At 47.3% G+C, this 17,576-nt stretch overlaps 3 protein-coding genes across 3 annotated transcripts in view; 2 read left to right on the top strand and 1 right to left on the bottom strand.

The window, feature by feature from the left end:
- The window catches only part of LOC128727812 (uncharacterized), a 38,004-nt gene extending 34,348 nt beyond the window's left edge, over positions 1–3,656 (top strand). The window contains exons 3-7 of the mRNA XM_053821757.1: positions 2,594–2,652; positions 2,738–2,894; positions 2,966–3,146; positions 3,221–3,529; positions 3,602–3,656. Of these exons, the coding sequence (XP_053677732.1) occupies positions 2,594–2,652; positions 2,738–2,894; positions 2,966–3,146; positions 3,221–3,529; positions 3,602–3,610 (715 nt within the window). The 3' untranslated portion in view covers positions 3,611–3,656. The remainder of the gene's footprint in view (positions 1–2,593; positions 2,653–2,737; positions 2,895–2,965; positions 3,147–3,220; positions 3,530–3,601) is intronic.
- Positions 3,657–6,218: 2,562 nt separating this feature from the next.
- LOC128727815 (putative SERF-like protein) lies at positions 6,219–9,311 on the top strand. Its single transcript, XM_053821759.1, has 3 exons — positions 6,219–6,518; positions 7,308–7,410; positions 7,780–9,311. Exons 1-3 carry the CDS (start codon positions 6,512–6,514, stop codon positions 7,853–7,855), a joined length of 186 nt encoding a protein of 61 aa, XP_053677734.1. The 5' UTR covers positions 6,219–6,511; the 3' UTR covers positions 7,856–9,311.
- Positions 9,312–9,953: 642 nt separating this feature from the next.
- LOC128723773 (uncharacterized) lies at positions 9,954–17,239 on the bottom strand. Its single transcript, XM_053817539.1, has 5 exons — positions 16,676–17,239; positions 13,508–16,288; positions 13,207–13,433; positions 12,845–13,132; positions 9,954–12,781 (listed from the first exon to the last, which is right to left on the bottom strand). The coding sequence occupies exons 1-5, from the start codon at positions 17,237–17,239 to the stop codon at positions 9,988–9,990; spliced, it is 6,654 nt and encodes a 2,217-aa protein (XP_053673514.1). The 3' UTR covers positions 9,954–9,987.
- Positions 17,240–17,576: the final 337 nt, after the last annotated feature.

The following is a 17,576-nucleotide window of genomic DNA, read 5'->3' on the forward strand; positions in this document are numbered from 1 at the left end:
TAGTGATGACCGCCCGAAAAGGGTTCAATTGTTTGATTTTTTGTGTACATGTACGTGCCACTCGAAACGATTTTTTTTCTCGATTCTTTCCCCCTTTAAAGCATACATTTTGGCGCCTTTGTCTCGCGTGGCATTTGGTGTTCGTCTTCAGCACCCCCTTCGAGTCTAACGGTGGCACTTTCTGATGGTACGTGCATAATTTCGGGCACGTTTGACCGACCAGTTCCGGTCGGTTCCTGCGGCGCTAATTTTTAAGCATGAACATGTACGCTCGAGCGCGAAAAAAATCTTTCCTCAAGAAAAAAAACATTCTCGCACACGATCACACACGAAAAAAAAACACGAACCACAAGAAACAAGCTACCGAGCGTGCCCTCTAAAACGACCATCTTCACCCCACCGGTGAGCCTTCGCCTGGGCGCGGAACGGGAGCTTTGCTGGGTCGGAGTGGCAGGGCAAAATTAATGAACTAAAAAATACGCATGCATTACGATCACGATCGAACGGGGCTAACGGCAGATGAGGAGTTGATGAGCGCCCAACGCACCCCGTGTTCTGGTTCCTTTTCGTCCCGTAACGAACCCGGCACCCCAAAATGAATGGGTTCGCAACGCTCCACGGATGGTCGCTGGGTTGTCCAACGGGAGAAAGCCGCATTATACAGAAGCGAGAAAAAAAAAAATAAACACCTTCAAACGATCGACCAAGGGACCCGTTGGGGAAGGGCCCAGGGAAGCGTCAAACCGCGATGGCTCGCGTTAAACGGTAACTCGATAATTGATTGCTGAAAAAAGTAATTAACTACCCAGCACCGTTCATTACCATACGAACAATTACGCGGAGAGATGGAGGATGGATGTTGGCGTGTTAGGGGGGGAGGCGCAACAAAAGAGATAAAAAAATGGTACGGCGTCAAAACGCCGGGCCTGAAAAAGACGTTCGTCATCCATTCGACGGACCATCTGCGATGGGTTCAAAGTAGACCGGGTGCTGAAGTTGGTCAAATTGTGGCGCTTCTGAAGACGTCGTTACGCGTGATTTGCAACGGGTGCTGTTGCGTTGAGAGATGGTGAGAGAAGGAGAGAGAGAGAGAGAGAGAGAACATTGAGCGAGCGAAAAAAGAGAACCCGCAACAAGTCCATTCGAACCGATCGACGATCGTGGATGCTGTTGAAGGGTGCGCCGTTTGAACGATCGTCGATCGTCAGAGAGAAATTGCGCGCGATCGCGCACGTGATGGCCACGCGTAACGTACGCGTATTTCGACACGCTTTCAAGGCGATCTAGAGTGCAGGAGACTTCCTCACTTATGTGACATCCATCGATCAGCTCGATCCGACGATCGTTGACAGTTGGTAAAAAAATTAAAGCCACTGAGCAGCTGAGCTGCGTGGGGACTTGTAATTATGATCGCTTCGAACCAACCGATCGTTATCACTTCCGGTGACCGTTGACTAGTTGATCGATGGCAGATGGGACTAGTGTAACGCGATCAGCGATCGTCAGACTCAGGTGGTGCTTTTCACCGCCAGGTGATCGATTCGGTTCGATGAATGAATCCCGAATGGGTCACTATAGTGCTTGCGCAAGAAAGTAGGGTACGCTGTTTACGCACATCCGGTGGCACACGCGCAGACGCTCAAGGTCCATCTGAGGGAGTTGAATGAATGGTTGTTGGTGTTTTCCTGCCAGCTGACCGGCACGCGGCATCGGTCAGTTTAATTGATAGGCGGCCGATTTTCATTCATAACGCTGAAAAGGAAACAGTTGTCGCGGGTGCCATTTGTGGACAGACGTGGCAGTATGAATGGATGTTTCGTTTTTTACTACACTGAGTTCGTTCAATGAATGAATGGGATGTGCTTCCGTATGTTTGATCGATATCGTACAAGAAAAGCGTTGTGGTGTGCAAGTTCTCTTGAATTCTCTTGTTTAAAAACCACAAAAGCCTTAGTCTGCCCTGGTCGGGTGTGTTGCACAAGCATCAAGCAACAAACCACGATCATTACTTACCCTTAATGAATAGAGATCGTTTTAAGAGCTGCTATCTAACAAAAAAAATGATAATCCCCTACCAAACCCCCGGATGATCCCGGTTCGTAAAATATGCGGCTAATTTTTTGGCGGAATTCCACCGCTAATTACGATGCTTTTCTCTGGGCTGCCCTGCTTAGATTGGGATTCCGAACGTTGCTCATCGACCGGGCTGAGCCGTATCCGATTGATCGACCCGCGAGTGAGCAATAATTGAGTGCTGATCAATGAGCGGTAACCAAGGTTCTAGGGGGCACGTTCTAGCCGTGGCCACGGAACTAGCCGGAAGCAGGATTTCAATCGCTCGCTGGAACCATACTGCCTGGTATAACCATCTGTTGCTGTTGGTCGAGAACTTCCACCCTCGTATTTGGCATAGCAATTAGGCGTGGGGTTGTACATTTTCCATTTCTCGGGCATGGGCAGTAATTTTGGCTCGAATTATTTAGCACCGAGCTCCGATAAGTCGAGATGTGTGGTCGGTCTTAGCAGCTATTTGCACTCGCAACCAGTTAGTATAATTCTGCATCCGTTTTTTTGCTTTTGCGCTCTTTTCCAGCAAACTGGCCGTGTTCGATGGCAAAAAGGCAATCCGTGGCGGCATACCGTTCGTGTTCCGTAAGTAGCCCTTCCGTAGTGGAATCGGAAATGCGATACGGGGTTTTTTTCTTTTTACGAGTACGTTTCCTTCTCCCATAAATAGCACAATTTGGTCCTTGGAACTTTGGGCCACAGCACGGTTTCGCCCGCGTCGTCCGATGGACTCTCGAGCGAGCCCCGGAACGGTTGCCAAGTGGCGACGTGGAAGCTGTCTTTAGCCTGATGGACAACGAAATAACCCGCTCAATGTGGAACTATCCGTAAGGCCATACTAGCGTGTAGCAGGAATAACGAGCACATGTAACGAGCAATTCCGCGTTTTCCCCGACAGATTCCGCATCACGTACCGGTTGATCTTGCGTGAGAAGGAGCTACACTTTCACATTGGCGTGTACAACCCGAGCAAAGAGATGACATTCTCGTTCAACCTGCTGCTGCACACCTACCTAAAGGTTCCAGACGTCCGTCGGTGCCAGATCACAGGCCTACACGGCTGCACCTTTATCGATAAGGTAGGCTAGGTGGTTTTTTTTTGGCCAGCCAGGTGTCACAGGACTAACACTTTTTAACGAAACCCCTGTTGCAGACTCGAGACGGCGCCATCTACCAGGAAGGCCGGGACGCGGTGACAATCAACGAGTGGACGGATCGGATCTACCAGCACACACCCCAGGAGCACATCATCACGAACGTCGTGTCTGGGCGGAAGATGCGCCTGCAGAAGTACAACTTCCCCGACACGGTCGTGTGGAATCCGTGGATGGAGAAGGCACGCGAGTGTCAGGACTTTGGCGATGACGAATATCCGAACATGATCTGCGTTGAGGCGGGCCACGTTTCGACTCCGGTCATCCTGCTGCCCGGTACCGCGTTCGAGGCGTCACAAATACTTCAGGTACACGTGCGGGCGATCCTTATCATCCTCGAAGGAGATATACTTACCCTGTCCGTTTGGTTTCGTTTGTAGGTTATGTGAGTAGAAACCCCGGGAGGTACTGTGACCCGCAGTAAAGGTTCCTCCCGAGCAAAATCCAAAAAGAACCAACAGCAGCAACAACAGCAACAACAACAGCAGCAACAGCAGCAGCAGCAACAGCAGCAAGCACAGCCACAACCACAACAGTCCCAACAAAGCCAGCAGCAGAACACCCAGCAGCAGCAACAGCAACAGCAGCAGCAGCAGCAACAACAGCAGCAGCAGCAGCAGCTTCAGCAACAGCAACAGCAGCTGGCGACGAATGCTGCCGCTCTGTGGCAGGTGCCGGCTGCGGCCGCTGCTGCAGCAGCTTGCTGGAACAACTACGCCAACTTCCAGACAGCTGGCGTGCTGGCCTTCAAGATGCCACCGTCCTGTGGAGGGCTGTGCGGTCCGCAGAACAACTGCGAGCTGTGCTCACTCAACACGAACTAGGACTCGCGAGTCCGATTGCTGCGGCGCTAGGTTGTGCTTCTTTTTATACGCGAAAACCAGATAATCGCGTATTGGCCCCGGATTGCTTGGTCGGGAAACTCCGGTTACTCCTCGCGGCCATTTTGTATCCCTTGTCGGGATGGCGATCGATGGGGAAATCGGGGTTATGATTAAGAACAATCTGGCGGTCAGGATTTTGCTCAAGAAAGTGTCAATCAAAGGGTTTTTTTTAATATTTTCATTTTAGATTAGTTGAGGTTATACACCATTTATTACCGTATGTGTTAAGGCGTCTGTTAGAGAGACAGAATAAGGCAGAGCAGATAAACCAATGCACGCATGTTCACCGTCCTGGCTTTGAAATGCCACGAGGAGCTACGGCGAGTGGTGTAGCGTGTTTTTAAAACTTTTAACAAATATAAACTATGAAAGGGTACTAGGATGCTAGAGATAAATATGAAACAATCGTAGATAGTGGCGTACGGTAGTGGCTGAATCTGGACGATGCCAGGCGTTAATAGGCATTCATAATTAAGTCGATTCCTTCCACAATAATTCCCGCCAAAATTGGACGTCGAACGATCAGGGTTCGGAGGATCGAAGAAAGGTCACGTTAGTCGGAGTAACTAGAAAAAAATGAAAGTAATAATACGAACCGTCTGGGCATCGCGAATGTTCGGTGTCGTTCTGTAATTACGCTAATATGGCTCGACAGAAAGGAACCGTGAAGCGGCTGGTGTTAGTAGATAGATTTGTACAATTTTATTACCGCGTCTTATCATGTCGTCTAATTTTGTTTTTGCATGCGTATGTTCAATGTATTGATTGAAGAGTTTCGTGAACTTAATTTGTTTGGTTGTTTGTTTTAAAATTCATTCTACTTCACACTAGTTGTTTAACTAAGGCACCGTCACAGTTTGTTGCGCTCAAATATTTTCGTGTTTTTTTTGTTTGTGTCTAACGTTACATCTTAACTATCGTGATCGTTTTGATTGATAACGAGTTACCAATCGGTTCTCTGAGTTAGGCTTACAAATAATCGGTTGTTGTTTCGTCGAGACCTAGAAAACTGTTGCTAGAAATGGTGAGGAAGATCGCTAAGCGAAGGATGCTTTTATTCCGTCAATCAGCCGTCAATTTTGTATGCGAGAAGATTTAAAAGCACAAAACAATGGAGGAAATGAATATACAGTGTGATAAATTGTTAATATAGAGTGAAAAATTTCCAAAAAATAAACGATAAACCATTTCAGGCTTTGTTTGGCAGGATTCGTTTCGCTAAAGGGAGCCGTGAAGGCTATGAGAAGATGAGATGCAGAGGTGCAGGTGGTTAAGGATCCAAATTTACTTGTTGTGCGTTTCCCTCCCTTTTGGCCGCTATATTTGAGTTTAGAATTAATTTAGCTATTTGAAGAAGAGATAGACAGGGAATTAAAGAGAGTAAGAGAAAAATGGATGGATGAAAGTAATAAATCTATGAAATCAAAATTATGTATACGAATGGCCGTTAGACCATCTATTTGTACATAATGTTGTGCTGGAAAAGCATGAAAGGAATCATTAAAGCGGACTCGTTTGGAGTAAAATTGAGTTGTTTAAGGTATTTTTTACTAAGAGAAAGTGTCAAATATTCCTCAAAGCAACATTCGGCTATATCCTCATCACCATTGATACTGGGTACAGTTATTAGAAACTATTTTGTATCGAAATTGCAAAGTTATTTTGTGATTAACGCCTTTGGTCTGTGTAGTTTGATTTGTCCATGCGCCTTTCACTGCTTGGCGGTTATAGTTAACATGAGAAACTTATATATGCGTATGGATAGGTTTTGTTTCATTTAGCATATTCAAATGCCATTGGAAAAGGTACAAAATTTGCACATGGAGCGTTTTTGCTTCCCCGACGAATTTCTAATGAAAAATGAGGTCCACCATTTTGGGCATTCCTTGTTTATTTTTTATAGATTTATACTGCATATGTATGTTCATAATAGCACAGCAGGATGGGCTAAAGCCTCGAATAATTCGAAACATTGTGATCAGGGCTGCAGCAACATTTGTAGCGCAGTCCAACTATGCTGGCACAGTATTGAGGCTAATAGTATAAACTCCGCAAGATGAATCCAAATATGTTTGACAGCATGTACCATAAAAAATAATGCTTTGGACTTTTCTAGAAGGAAACCCACAGGCAAAAAACACATCACAAAAATCCGTGCAGGTTGGCTGCAGCTCGGTCTTCGCAAGCGGGGCTTTCCATCGATCGGTATCTTTCCCGGCCTGTTCGCCTTCAAAATCAGGGCGAACCTAATCCTCCACGGTTATCACTTCGTGCCATAGGGATTGCTGCGTAGCAAGCATCTGATTGAGGATCGCGCCGCGAAACAAGCCGTAAGGACGAACATCGATTAGCGACATCACACTCGGGAGTTGTTTTGGCGTATTCTACTCGATTTTAAAATAGAAAATGACCCGTAAGTATTCAACTAGCTGAAGCGTGTTTTTCACAGTTCGGTGCCGGTTTGTTATCTCGCAATGGTGGCGTAGTGCATCCTTTCGCAGTGGAAGACAGTATGCAGTGAAGAGATTTTTGCTTTCGTCATCTAAACGACGTAATGCTGCTCTTTTATCGAGGCCATCATCACAAGATGCAGATGCATCGCTGTGAGTGTAAATAGCGAGCCCAATTTCTCATTCTATGTCCAAACGATTTATCCATCCTCGTTGCCTTTACATGGACACCTTGCTGGATGTTAGTCGATTCGGTTTGCTATTAATATCATCTGTCGAGCATTTTCTTTGCTGCATCTTTCCTACATTCTTCCTAATGACGTTATCGGTGAATGTCCCTTGTCGTTTTTTCCGGGTAAGTTCGAAACCTCTTGCCTAATATTTGTGTCCCCGCCGAAGGGCTTTGAATAGCAAAAAGAGAAATCAGTTGGAGAAAACGTTGTTGTCTCTATCGGCTTCTCTGTATACAATGGTTCCATTCGCTGTGTAGTTTGAGCCGCGTTGTCTTATATAAATTGTTGAAGTTGCTCGAACTCATCTTCCGTTGAAGACAAATAAAAAAAAGGATGATAAAACGCTTTCATAAAACACTCGAAAGCAGCAAACCGGTTAGTGGAATGTGGCCTGTGGTAGGAGAAGACAGGCTTTGTTTATGTTTTTGTTTCTGCGCTGTAAACTTGTCCGATAACAACGCAGTGCATTTTGGCCACGGGTGAAACGTACTAAGCATATCTTTTTCCTATTTGCTTTAGGTGGAAACCAGCGCGAATTGGCCCGAGCAAAGAACCAGAAAAAGAATGCCGATAAACCGAAACAACGTGAAGATGGACTGTCCCATGAGCAACGAAAACAGCGGTAAGTGTGCTTACATGTTTTTTATGCTGGTTTGATATCGTTAGACGTAATTGTTCTTTTAAACGGCATTTTTATCGGCGTAAGTATTGGGCCAATGAACAACCTGATGGATTCTGGTTGATAACACATGTGCCTTAAAGTTAGGTTGATTGGGGAGATAATATTACGTGGTTGAAGATATTTCTTCGGAGAGTTTGCTTTTTTATAATGCTGCCGGCTCCAAATAATTTTGTTTGATAGCTCTGTTTTACTACAAAAGTGTAATTGTGTCTTAAGAATATGAAATCACTGGTATCAGATCCTTGTAAAGATCATATAACTTCAATATCTAATGAGACTAATGACCATTTGACAAATTATCCTTTTCAGCGACGCTGATATCATGCGACAAAAGCAACAGAAAAAAGAAGGAGGAGCACCGGTTGGGGCCGATATGAAGAGTTAATACTCGTGCCGGTACGATCGCAGCAGCAGCGCCAAACGCACTCCATATAGTACATCCTTCTCTCGAGCAGCAAACCAATCTAATCACCGATGCACCGATTGTAACGACTGCCCTTGCGTAGCCACTATCGTACCACCGTCAGCAGCATGTGCCGACCGCGAATCGCAACCACAGCCAACGTTCAAGCCAATCTGAACCGCAAATGGTGTTCTACCTCCGCGGAGTTTGTCACCACCGACGTAGCTCGGTTGACGTGCGTCTTTTAACTCGTTTCTTCCAACCCAATGTAACCGTTCAACACTAGTGGGAAAAGCTCTGCCAGCATTGCTTTAGATTATGTTACGCCAAGAGCGCGCACACTGTGCTGCGATGGAGTGCGTGCAAAATGGAGCTGCAGCCTTCGAACTAACGCTTAAGGATCGTATGGTTTGTACATTCTGTGGTGTTTTAGGGAGCGTCAGCAGACGTTTCATTGTTTGTCGCCCGATTGCAACGTTCATTTGAAGCACTAGCGCGCAGTCCATAGCAGTAATGATCCAAAACCAACCTCGTTAAAGCAATAGCAGCAACCTCAGCGAGCTCAAGATAGGTCGAGAAACAATAAGCTAATTGTAAACAGCAGCGAACGTTTAACGGATGTGTTTCAAGTATTGTTAAAATTAAACGATTAAGTAGAAAGCAAGCATTACTGATGATTGAGAAGCAGACTTGCTATTAACGGTGCGCGAACAGTGCAGGATCGACGGGTGGGAGGGTTCATAACAGCAGAAGTTTGTTTTATTCTTGGCATACCCTCAAACATGTAAGGACGGTGGATCACGGTTATGGGTACATCCGCGGCATGTCCATACTTTTTTTGCTTCTGTTTGTTGCGTTGAAAAAGTTCATCCGTTTGCTGGGCACCAGCACAAGCCATTTCCTACGCGCCGTTTCGTGTAAAACGCCATAAATGCCATGGACAAATAAGAGACCCATCTTCTTGCAGCAGAAGACTCGATGGCCAATGTTTGTGACAAAGTAAAACGCTCAAATATTACCAATATCGCAATACCTATATGAATGATTCATCTACACCGAAAAGGACGATCGAGTTGAAGGCATTTGCGTCTTAAACCACTGGTAGGAATACTTTGCTGCTCACTTAGAATAAAAAAAGTCAGCAAGAAAGGAGTGCTGTGTCGAGCACGCGAAAAAATTAAATAATATTTATGTATGTAAGTTCAATTTTATCCACTTGTATTGAGCACACTGTTTTATAATTATTTTTAATTAAAGCAACACCCTACTTCAGCTCTGAAAACAAGAGAAAAACTAGAATGGCATGCCTGCTATGTAGTTGGTCGTTCACAGGTTCCCGTTTCATTGAATATTACTACCCTTACCCGGAAGTAGCAATTGTCCAGACTACCGCGGGACAAATAGACATAAGCGCAAATATACCACCATGATGAAAACAATCGAAACTGAAAGTGTTATATTATTTCTTGAGGAATTCACCTCCGGTAGATCAGGAGTCACACTTCGGTAATGGTAGCCAACAGCTACAATCAACCTGGTTGTGGGAAGTATTGCCATATTTGCACGCCGGCACACATGTCCCGATCGAACACGTGTTGTTAACCGACGATAGTTGGCTCAATAATCCGTTATAGAATCGCTTATCTTCGCATCAGAAAAGACAGGTAAAAATGCAGTCTAAGCTTTAACAACGATGCTGAGACTAATATAACTGATTATTATAACACGTAAGAAAGAAATTTGCACACCACAACGAATATTTTATTTGCACTACAATGTTTGCATAGTAGCTAGTGCTACTCACGAAACGTAACATTAAAATAAGGGCTTACCAGCGGATGGATGCAGGTTTACCCGGCATTTACGTGTACCATATTTAAAATCAGTCCATGAAAGCTGTTGTCGTGACACAGCTGGTGATAACTAGTCCCTAATTTACTACTCGCTATGGCTAACTAAGTACAACCTACAGTACTTAGAACATAAAAAATGCACTTTTTATCGGTAGCTATCACATACGATTTCCGAGGGGTTTCTCTTGTCTTGGGTGTTCTCCCTGAAACTCTTAGCTCTATGATTCGGCTTCTCAAGTGCGCAACGCGAACGAATGGCACCTACATGGCACTTTCCTTTTTCGCGCCCACAGTCCTACCCTTGGTTTTGCGCTCGAACGCCTCGGTCATGTCCTGCAGTGCTTCGGTGAGCAGCGATTTCAGCAGCTCATCCGTGATGCGATTTTTCACCTCGATCTCTTCGCGATCGAAGTTGGTCCAGCGTGGATCATCGTCGTGTGTTTCCTGCTTCAGTATCTCGTCGACTTGATCGGGTTTGCGTTTGTTGGCGCAACCGTTCGCAAACATAAAGGGTACAGTGGTCGCGCAGTGATGATGCAACAAGTGGTGATGGTGCAGCTGTGACGCCGTCGGATGTGCTTGCTGCAGCTGATGATGAAGCAGGAGCTGAGCCTGCTGATGCTGATGCTGTTGCTGCTGGAGTGCGAGCTGGGCCTCGCTTAGCACACGCCGTACCTTCTGGCGCAGGTAGTCCTTCATGCAGTACAGCGCATCAGGAGGGTTGTGGAACACAAGCGGCCGTTTATCGTGTGGGATGGTGCGAAACGACACGGTCGGATCCGCAGGACGTAGATCACGATACAGCTCGTTGCACATGTCGAGGATCAGTTTTTCGTACACGTTTGTCACGTGGTCCGATCCCAATCGCTCCGGAGCGATACGATCGCGATGCAGCTCTTCTACGCGTCCATCGATCAGCTCGTCAATACGGAGCTCGCATGGGAACAGCAATGCCAGAGGGCTGCCGTTGGCTGGGGGAATGTACGGCGGTGGCGGTTTGTTCGGGATCTCGCGGAAAAATCCAACCTGCTGCTCGAGTTCTTTGATCTCTTGCTCGATTTGCAGCTGCTGCCGTCGAAGAACTTCCGCCTCGTTGATGATGTCAGGCATCCGGACCGTTACGCCAGAGGGAATCGATGGTGGCAATCCTTCCGGTTGGAGATGAAACTGATGGCTGTGTGGTGGCTGTGGAGGTGCCGGATAGTCGCGATTACAAGTAAAATTACTGGAACTAGACACGATTTTATCGTTTACAGGTAGCACCGCTTTCGTGCGAACCTTTACTTCTATTTTTGCCGCATTTCCACCTTCCGAAACATCGCCAGATGATGCGTCTTCCTGTTCTGCTTTCGTGGGTTCATCTAGCGAAGGACTTTCGTCGCTTTCATCACCACCATCCTCGAACGTGATCGTCTCCTCGGAACTGTTATGATCTTCCGGCCGCTTTGCCATCCCAGAGAGTGCCGTTGGGGACCTCATCAATGGCGTTCTTTCGAAAGTCTCACTCAGTTCTTCCAGTTCATCGTGCAACGTGACGAGACGTTGTTCCAGCTCCGAAGCTACACTTCGAGGGGGAGTAGAGACACTTTTTGATTTAAGGCTGTATACGTCTTCTTCGTATTCAGCACCCGAGGCACTCGGCGTATCGTTGCTCTCTACCGTGACACTTTCGTCCTTATTCTGTTCCTCCTCGACGGTAGGCATGGTGCCTTCCTCGATCACCTCGTTCGTCAACGTTGGAGTTACTGTCGTGGGAGTCGTTCCACTGGAAATACAGCTGCTAGTGCTTACTTCATCCAGAGATTGTGCGATCGAAACGGAACCATCGTTGCTCATGGTATCTGGTTCGTGCTCGTCGGATGATCGCTTTTCTTCCGTAGCATTCCCGTCCAACAGCGGAACGGAAAGTTCTACCGTTGCGCTACTCTCGCAGCTGCTACTCGACTCCGAATCGTCCTCACCGAGCATGGATAGCGAATTGGTGAGCAGCATTGGTGGCAAGGACATATCTTCGATCAGTGGTTGGGTTGTTTCATGAGCCTCCACCTCTTTGATAATGCCCTCGGCTGAATGTTCCTCGAACGTCATGGAATAGCTTTCACTTTTAGCTGGTTCTTCGATTTCTGCAGCCGCTTCTTGCTCGTCTACCACATCGGACTGATATTCTTGCGATGCCGTTTCTTCCATTGTGTGAAACTCTACCGACTCAATGCTTCTCCTGCAGTTCGGTGACCAAGAGTTAACTGTAGACGAGAGCAGACATTTCGCATCGTTCTCCATCATCGGTACGCCCGATTCCGGTTCCTCTTGGCTGGGGAGTTCAATTTCCTTCATAGGCGCTGGTTGCACAAATTCCGAAACGTTTTCGTCTGCTTGAATTTTCTCTTCTTCCTTTTCCGGTGGCACCTGAGCAGCGGTAACAGTAGTTTGCAATGAAGCATTACCCTCGGCACTTGCCGTAGTATTTATGGTTGTTTCGCCACTCTCACGACTATGTTTTCCGATCGATTGCTCGAGCAGTGTCTCCTTCAAATGGCCATCGTTTCGCTGGAATCCTTCGAGAACGCAACGTTTCGCATCTTCGTACAATGCCTCCAGGTGAGGTCGCGTTATTGGATAATTACGTCCCGGTTCGTACCGTTGTTCTTTCATACCGGTTAACCGATACCAGAGCCTATTGAGCTTGCTGCCTCCCGTTAGGACGATTTCTTCTTCTGATTCCTTTATGCAACCATTTGACTCGTTGCTTCCATTCGAGGAAAGCAGCTCCTGTTGATTACCGACGCACGCATTCATCTTATCCCTGCGCGGAACAGCCGTTGGGATGCTTTGAAGTGTTCGAAGACTCTTCTCAATGTTCCGCACCCGCGCTTCGATGGTATGCTCCTTCCGCGGGCTGTTTGCAGACTCCAACTTACGGGTATTGTAGGCGAGTAGTCGGTCTTCCACCGCAATCAAGTCTTGCTCATCTTTTTCCAATTTCCGGTGCCATTCGAGCAGACGATGTACGTGCTCTTTGCGTTTGCGCAACTCATCTTCTCGCTGTAGCAAGATGCTGAAAACGTGATTCCATGGTCAATATTTACACTCAACACAAAAAAATCTTCCTTTTACTTACTCCTCCAAGCGGTCGTTCGGTTGCAGCTCTCGACCACGGATGGCAATATGTATAGAATTACTCGTAGTCATCGTCGTAGTGCCAGTGATTCTTCCCTGACGCTGATGCATACCATCCGGTGTACGGGAATGCCGTTGGACACTGCTGGATGATTTGCGCAAAGTTAACGAGCCGGAATTTGTCGCGGCCGGTGACGAGCAGTACGAGGACAGCTTATTATCCACAGATTTCAACGACACCGGATTGTTACTCATGCTGCGGGACGACTCCGTGGAGGATTTCATTTGCCTACGAGTATAGAGAATGGATCATGTAAAGGACAGTCTCGTGAGCACTGCGCTTTGCTTACGCCTATTACATACCGGAACAATTCGGCTCGATTCTTTTCGAGCCGTAGCAAAATCGCACGCTGTTTCTTCTTCACGGCCGATATTTGATCGGTCATGCCCTTTTCCCGATAGCGCTGCTTTTGAAGCTCCAACCAGGCAAGCTGTCCTTTGGCTCGGTTGAGAAGTGCCTTTTGCTTGGACTGGACGCGCGATACGAGGTGCTCTTCCTTGCTGCGCTCGTTTTGAATTAGTTGATCGAACTGTGTGAGAAAGTAATCGAAATAATGCATCATTCCCCGAACACGATGAAGGTGAAATAAGAATGCTAACTGACCATTCCGATGGATGAATAGCTCAGATTCGTCTCCGATACGGTGGTGGAAAGTATCGACACTTCCAAATCCGTTCGATTAAACATGGCGTTCAGCAGATCGGAGTTGATCGTTGCATCCGCGTTTTCTTCAAAGATAACGGGATCTTTGAACCTTTTTTCCGGTAGGACAGTTTTCTCCATACTTTCATCCGACGATCCACCTTTCTGGGGCACAGCGTTCACCTTGACATCGTTCGCGTCCTCCACGTGCTTCAAACTGAACGATTCTTCCACCTCTTGATCACGATTGATCCGTTCGCTTATGGTGCTCTCTCGCGAACCATCCGCAAGGATTAGTTGGCGTTCATTTCTGTTGTCCTTGCTGCGATCGCCAGCGCTTTTGTGCTGCTGCTGCTGCTGATCGGAGGACAGTTGATCCCTGCGTAAGCTCTCCTCGAATGATGGTAGATATTCTTCGGGCATTGGGGGATGATTGTTGGTCGTGTTGTTGTGGCTATCCGAGAGACTGAACGATCGCGAATCGAAATCACTAGACTGCGCGGTGGTAGCATTGCTCGTCGCCTTTCGTTCATCATCAGTTCCATGTGGTTCCTGACGGGCAAGGACTGCCTCGCTGCGAGGAGAATTATTATGACCATCGTGGGTCAGAGACGAGGACGTTCGAGAAGAGCTAGTATTATTGCTATCAACGGACCCATGGCTGGAACTGCTGTTACTGGCAGAGGATGACGACGAAGAGGACGACGAGGAATCCGTCGTTGACGAGGAGGCAGTAGTTGTTGAAGAACCTACTGTATCGGTAGACTTTTTGTCCGGAGTTTGCGGTCTTTCCGATTGACTCTGGTGCTCAAAATCGTCACTGTAATTTGATGCTGTTGTTGTGCTTCCTCCCAATGGACGCGGAGGTCCATATTTTTTAGCCTTTGACACGTTGCTTACGGGCAGTGAGGTTTGCGTCATCTCATCTCGGATTCTCAACACCTCTTGCGGCAGTGATGGAGCTGATGGATTTGTAGGGACATTTTTAAGCGCAGAATAAAGCTGTTGATTGACTTCGATCACGTGTGTCAGGCTCCGGTTGAACGACTCCAGCAATCGCTGATATTCCAATTCCCGCTGGGATCTTTCAAGCTGTGGATCAACGGACGGACGCTGGCCAAGCGTACGGGGTACATTTAACAGTCGAGATACGTGGCTCTCATCCTCCTTCGGGGCATCCTTGAATTTGACAGAATCATTGGAAGTTGATAATCGCGTAATGCTAGCGGGAGTAGCAATTTTCATGAGAGAAATCCGATCCAGCGATAATGGACTGATAGGATCACCAATAGCGGCGGGGATTGTCCCAGCTGAAGGATTTGGTACCTCAATTCTGGTACTACACAGCAGCGGAGGTAGCGGGGGAGCAATGTCTGATTTAATGGAACTAATCTCGGACGTAGTGTTCGAGGATGAACACTGAGAAATTTTGGTCATAATTGCCGATCCGTCGCCCGCAATCTCAACTGGCTGTTTGTTTACGGGTTTTACATCAAATTCGGTCCGATTAGGAAGCTGAGTCGCGGGTGTTGGCCTTTTCCTTATGTACGGTACACGTTCAATCTCACCCAGATACGCGTTACACCTTGAAATGGGTAGTTCGAGCTCATGCTTTCCCGCTTCCAGCACATCCTTCGAGTGGTTTTTCTCCTCACGGACATTCTGTACGGCTTCTAGCTTCTTTCGTACGGCCACAATGAAAGGGTATGGATCGGGTTGACGAAGCGATTGCTTCAACCAAGACGGAATGCTTTTGACCGGTTGTGTTTGATGATCCTGTGGGAGCTGTTCCTCCATCCTTTTGAGGACACTCTCGGCCGATTGTGTGACAGGTTCATGCGAAGCGTTGGGAAGTGGAATAAGTGATACTTCTGGCACCTGAAGCTTTAATTCTTTTTCCACTTCATCCGTTTGATCATCGGCTTTGATCACTATCAACTGCGCATTAACCATTCCCGCCGTAGAGCCTCGACCCCGCAAGGACGCTGCAGGAACCTTCAGTGGACTAAACGGTAGAATGTCGTCCAGGGCAATGCTCTCCGGTTTGCGTAAAATACCGATCTTTAGGCTTGGTTCCGATGGTTGCTTGCTAATGGTACGGGAACTAGCGCTCGATGGGTTAGAAGATTTCCCACTGGTCGCGTTAGATTTATTCCCCGATCGTTCATCAGTTATTTGGCTGCCTACAGAAGGTCGTTTAAGCACACTCGATGCAACGGAAGCATCTTTAGGTTTATTCAATGGAACCCTGACGTCATTTCCCTGATTCGCGACATTATGTTTCACAGGGTTGTTCGTTAATCGTAGCGATGGCGTCGATGAAAACCTGCGCATTCCCGTCGTCGGTCGCATTGCAACAGGACGAGATCTCGGTTGACTAGGCGGCACATCTTTCCCCTTCATTTGCCCTCGTTCCTTAGCACGTGTCTCAGCTGGGACGCAGGATTGCGTTCGCCTGCGGGCTTTCTGAACGCTATTGATCACCAGTTTCTGGGAGCTTTGCCGCAACGTTTCCAGGCGCTGTTTAATAAGATCATTTTTTGCAGCACTTTTCACGGTCCCACCGGCGATGCCGCCGATGGTTGGAGCTTCCTTTTTCTCCTGGCGTCGTTTCGCTTGCTGCTCCTTCATGAACTCTCGGGCCCGTGCAGGATCGTAAGATTTTTCCTTTTTCTTTACGGGTTCCACCACGGGAACAGGTGGCGGCTTTTTCGTGGATTTAACCGTAGTTGTTTCCTGCGCCTTTGCACGAATCGGTTGAACACGTGTTGGGGGCTTGGTTGCTTCAACAATTGCGTGAGGTTCTTGTGTTATTTGCTTCAACGATGCCATTGTGCTGACTTCGGTTGATGCTTGTTTCGAGGGTTTAACACTTTCAATCACGGTTCCTTCGGTTAACGTTTGAACTAACTCTGGTGGATTTTGTGTTTCCGCGAGCAACAACGATCTACGGGTTGCTGGAATCGGTGGAGAAGCTAACGACGGTTCCACGGCACACTTAGATTCTAGCACACTAGAAACAGGGTGATCCTTGACATTCATTGATTCATTTTCCACCATTTGCAGCGTAGGTTTTCCGACATTTCTAGCCCCCGTGGATGCACTCTCTGATTCCGAATGGCCAATTACAGCGTTAAGGACTTTAAGCGCCACTGGCGGAGGCGAGGACGGGGGTGGTGTTTTATTTTCTTTAAAACTTTCCCTCAAAAAAGCATGAAACTCGTTCGTCGCACTTTCCCGCTCACTTTGACGAACGTCAAACTCCTTCCGGCTAGTTTTGTTCTTTTGACCGGCGTGGATCGGAATGATCCGGTACGGTGCCGGTTCCTCGGACACATTTCGATTTTCCACCAGCACACAGTTCGGTTTTGGGGCCACAGATTCCTGCCCGTGAACTACGGCACCCGTAAGACCCGGTCCGGCGAACGTTTGTATGGATCGGACAATGATTCCGGGTGTTTTGGGTTGCCGTTTGGGGCTTCCGGGAGGCGTTCTTATAACGAGCTTAGTTATTTGGATAGTACTTCCGTCCCCGCAACCGGTTGAGGGTTTTTTCGGTTGGCGACGAGGCGACAGGGACATAATTTGTACAGCACTACGCCGTACGGTCGGAAGGACGACATCGTCGATCGATATTGGCTTTCGATCCGGTTCCGAATCGATGGAGTAGGTGGCCGAATCGTGGTCATCCATTGCGGCCATTTCCATGGTGCATGTGTATCGGTATGTGCGTCGTTACGCTGAATACGTCAGGATGTTGGGTTTATTTTCGAAGAAATGCCTGCAAAATCAATCGATAAGCATTAAACACGCTTTGAAACAACCCGTACAAAACGGCCATACTTTTACCGCATGATAGCGTTTGTTTGCTAAACTTATGCTGTCGATTTTATTCGCTCGTAAAGGTCGTTGGCCGCAGTGGCGTCGTGGCGGTATCGGTAACGATCGTTTATATTCAACATTTGTGATCGTTTTCTTACATTCATGCATTCACATTTGCAATAAGCGTTGAGTAATGTGTTTAAACATT

This window comes from Anopheles nili, chromosome 3 (assembly GCF_943737925.1).
Source record: "Anopheles nili chromosome 3, idAnoNiliSN_F5_01, whole genome shotgun sequence".
Lineage (NCBI taxonomy): Eukaryota > Metazoa > Arthropoda > Insecta > Diptera > Culicidae > Anopheles > Anopheles nili.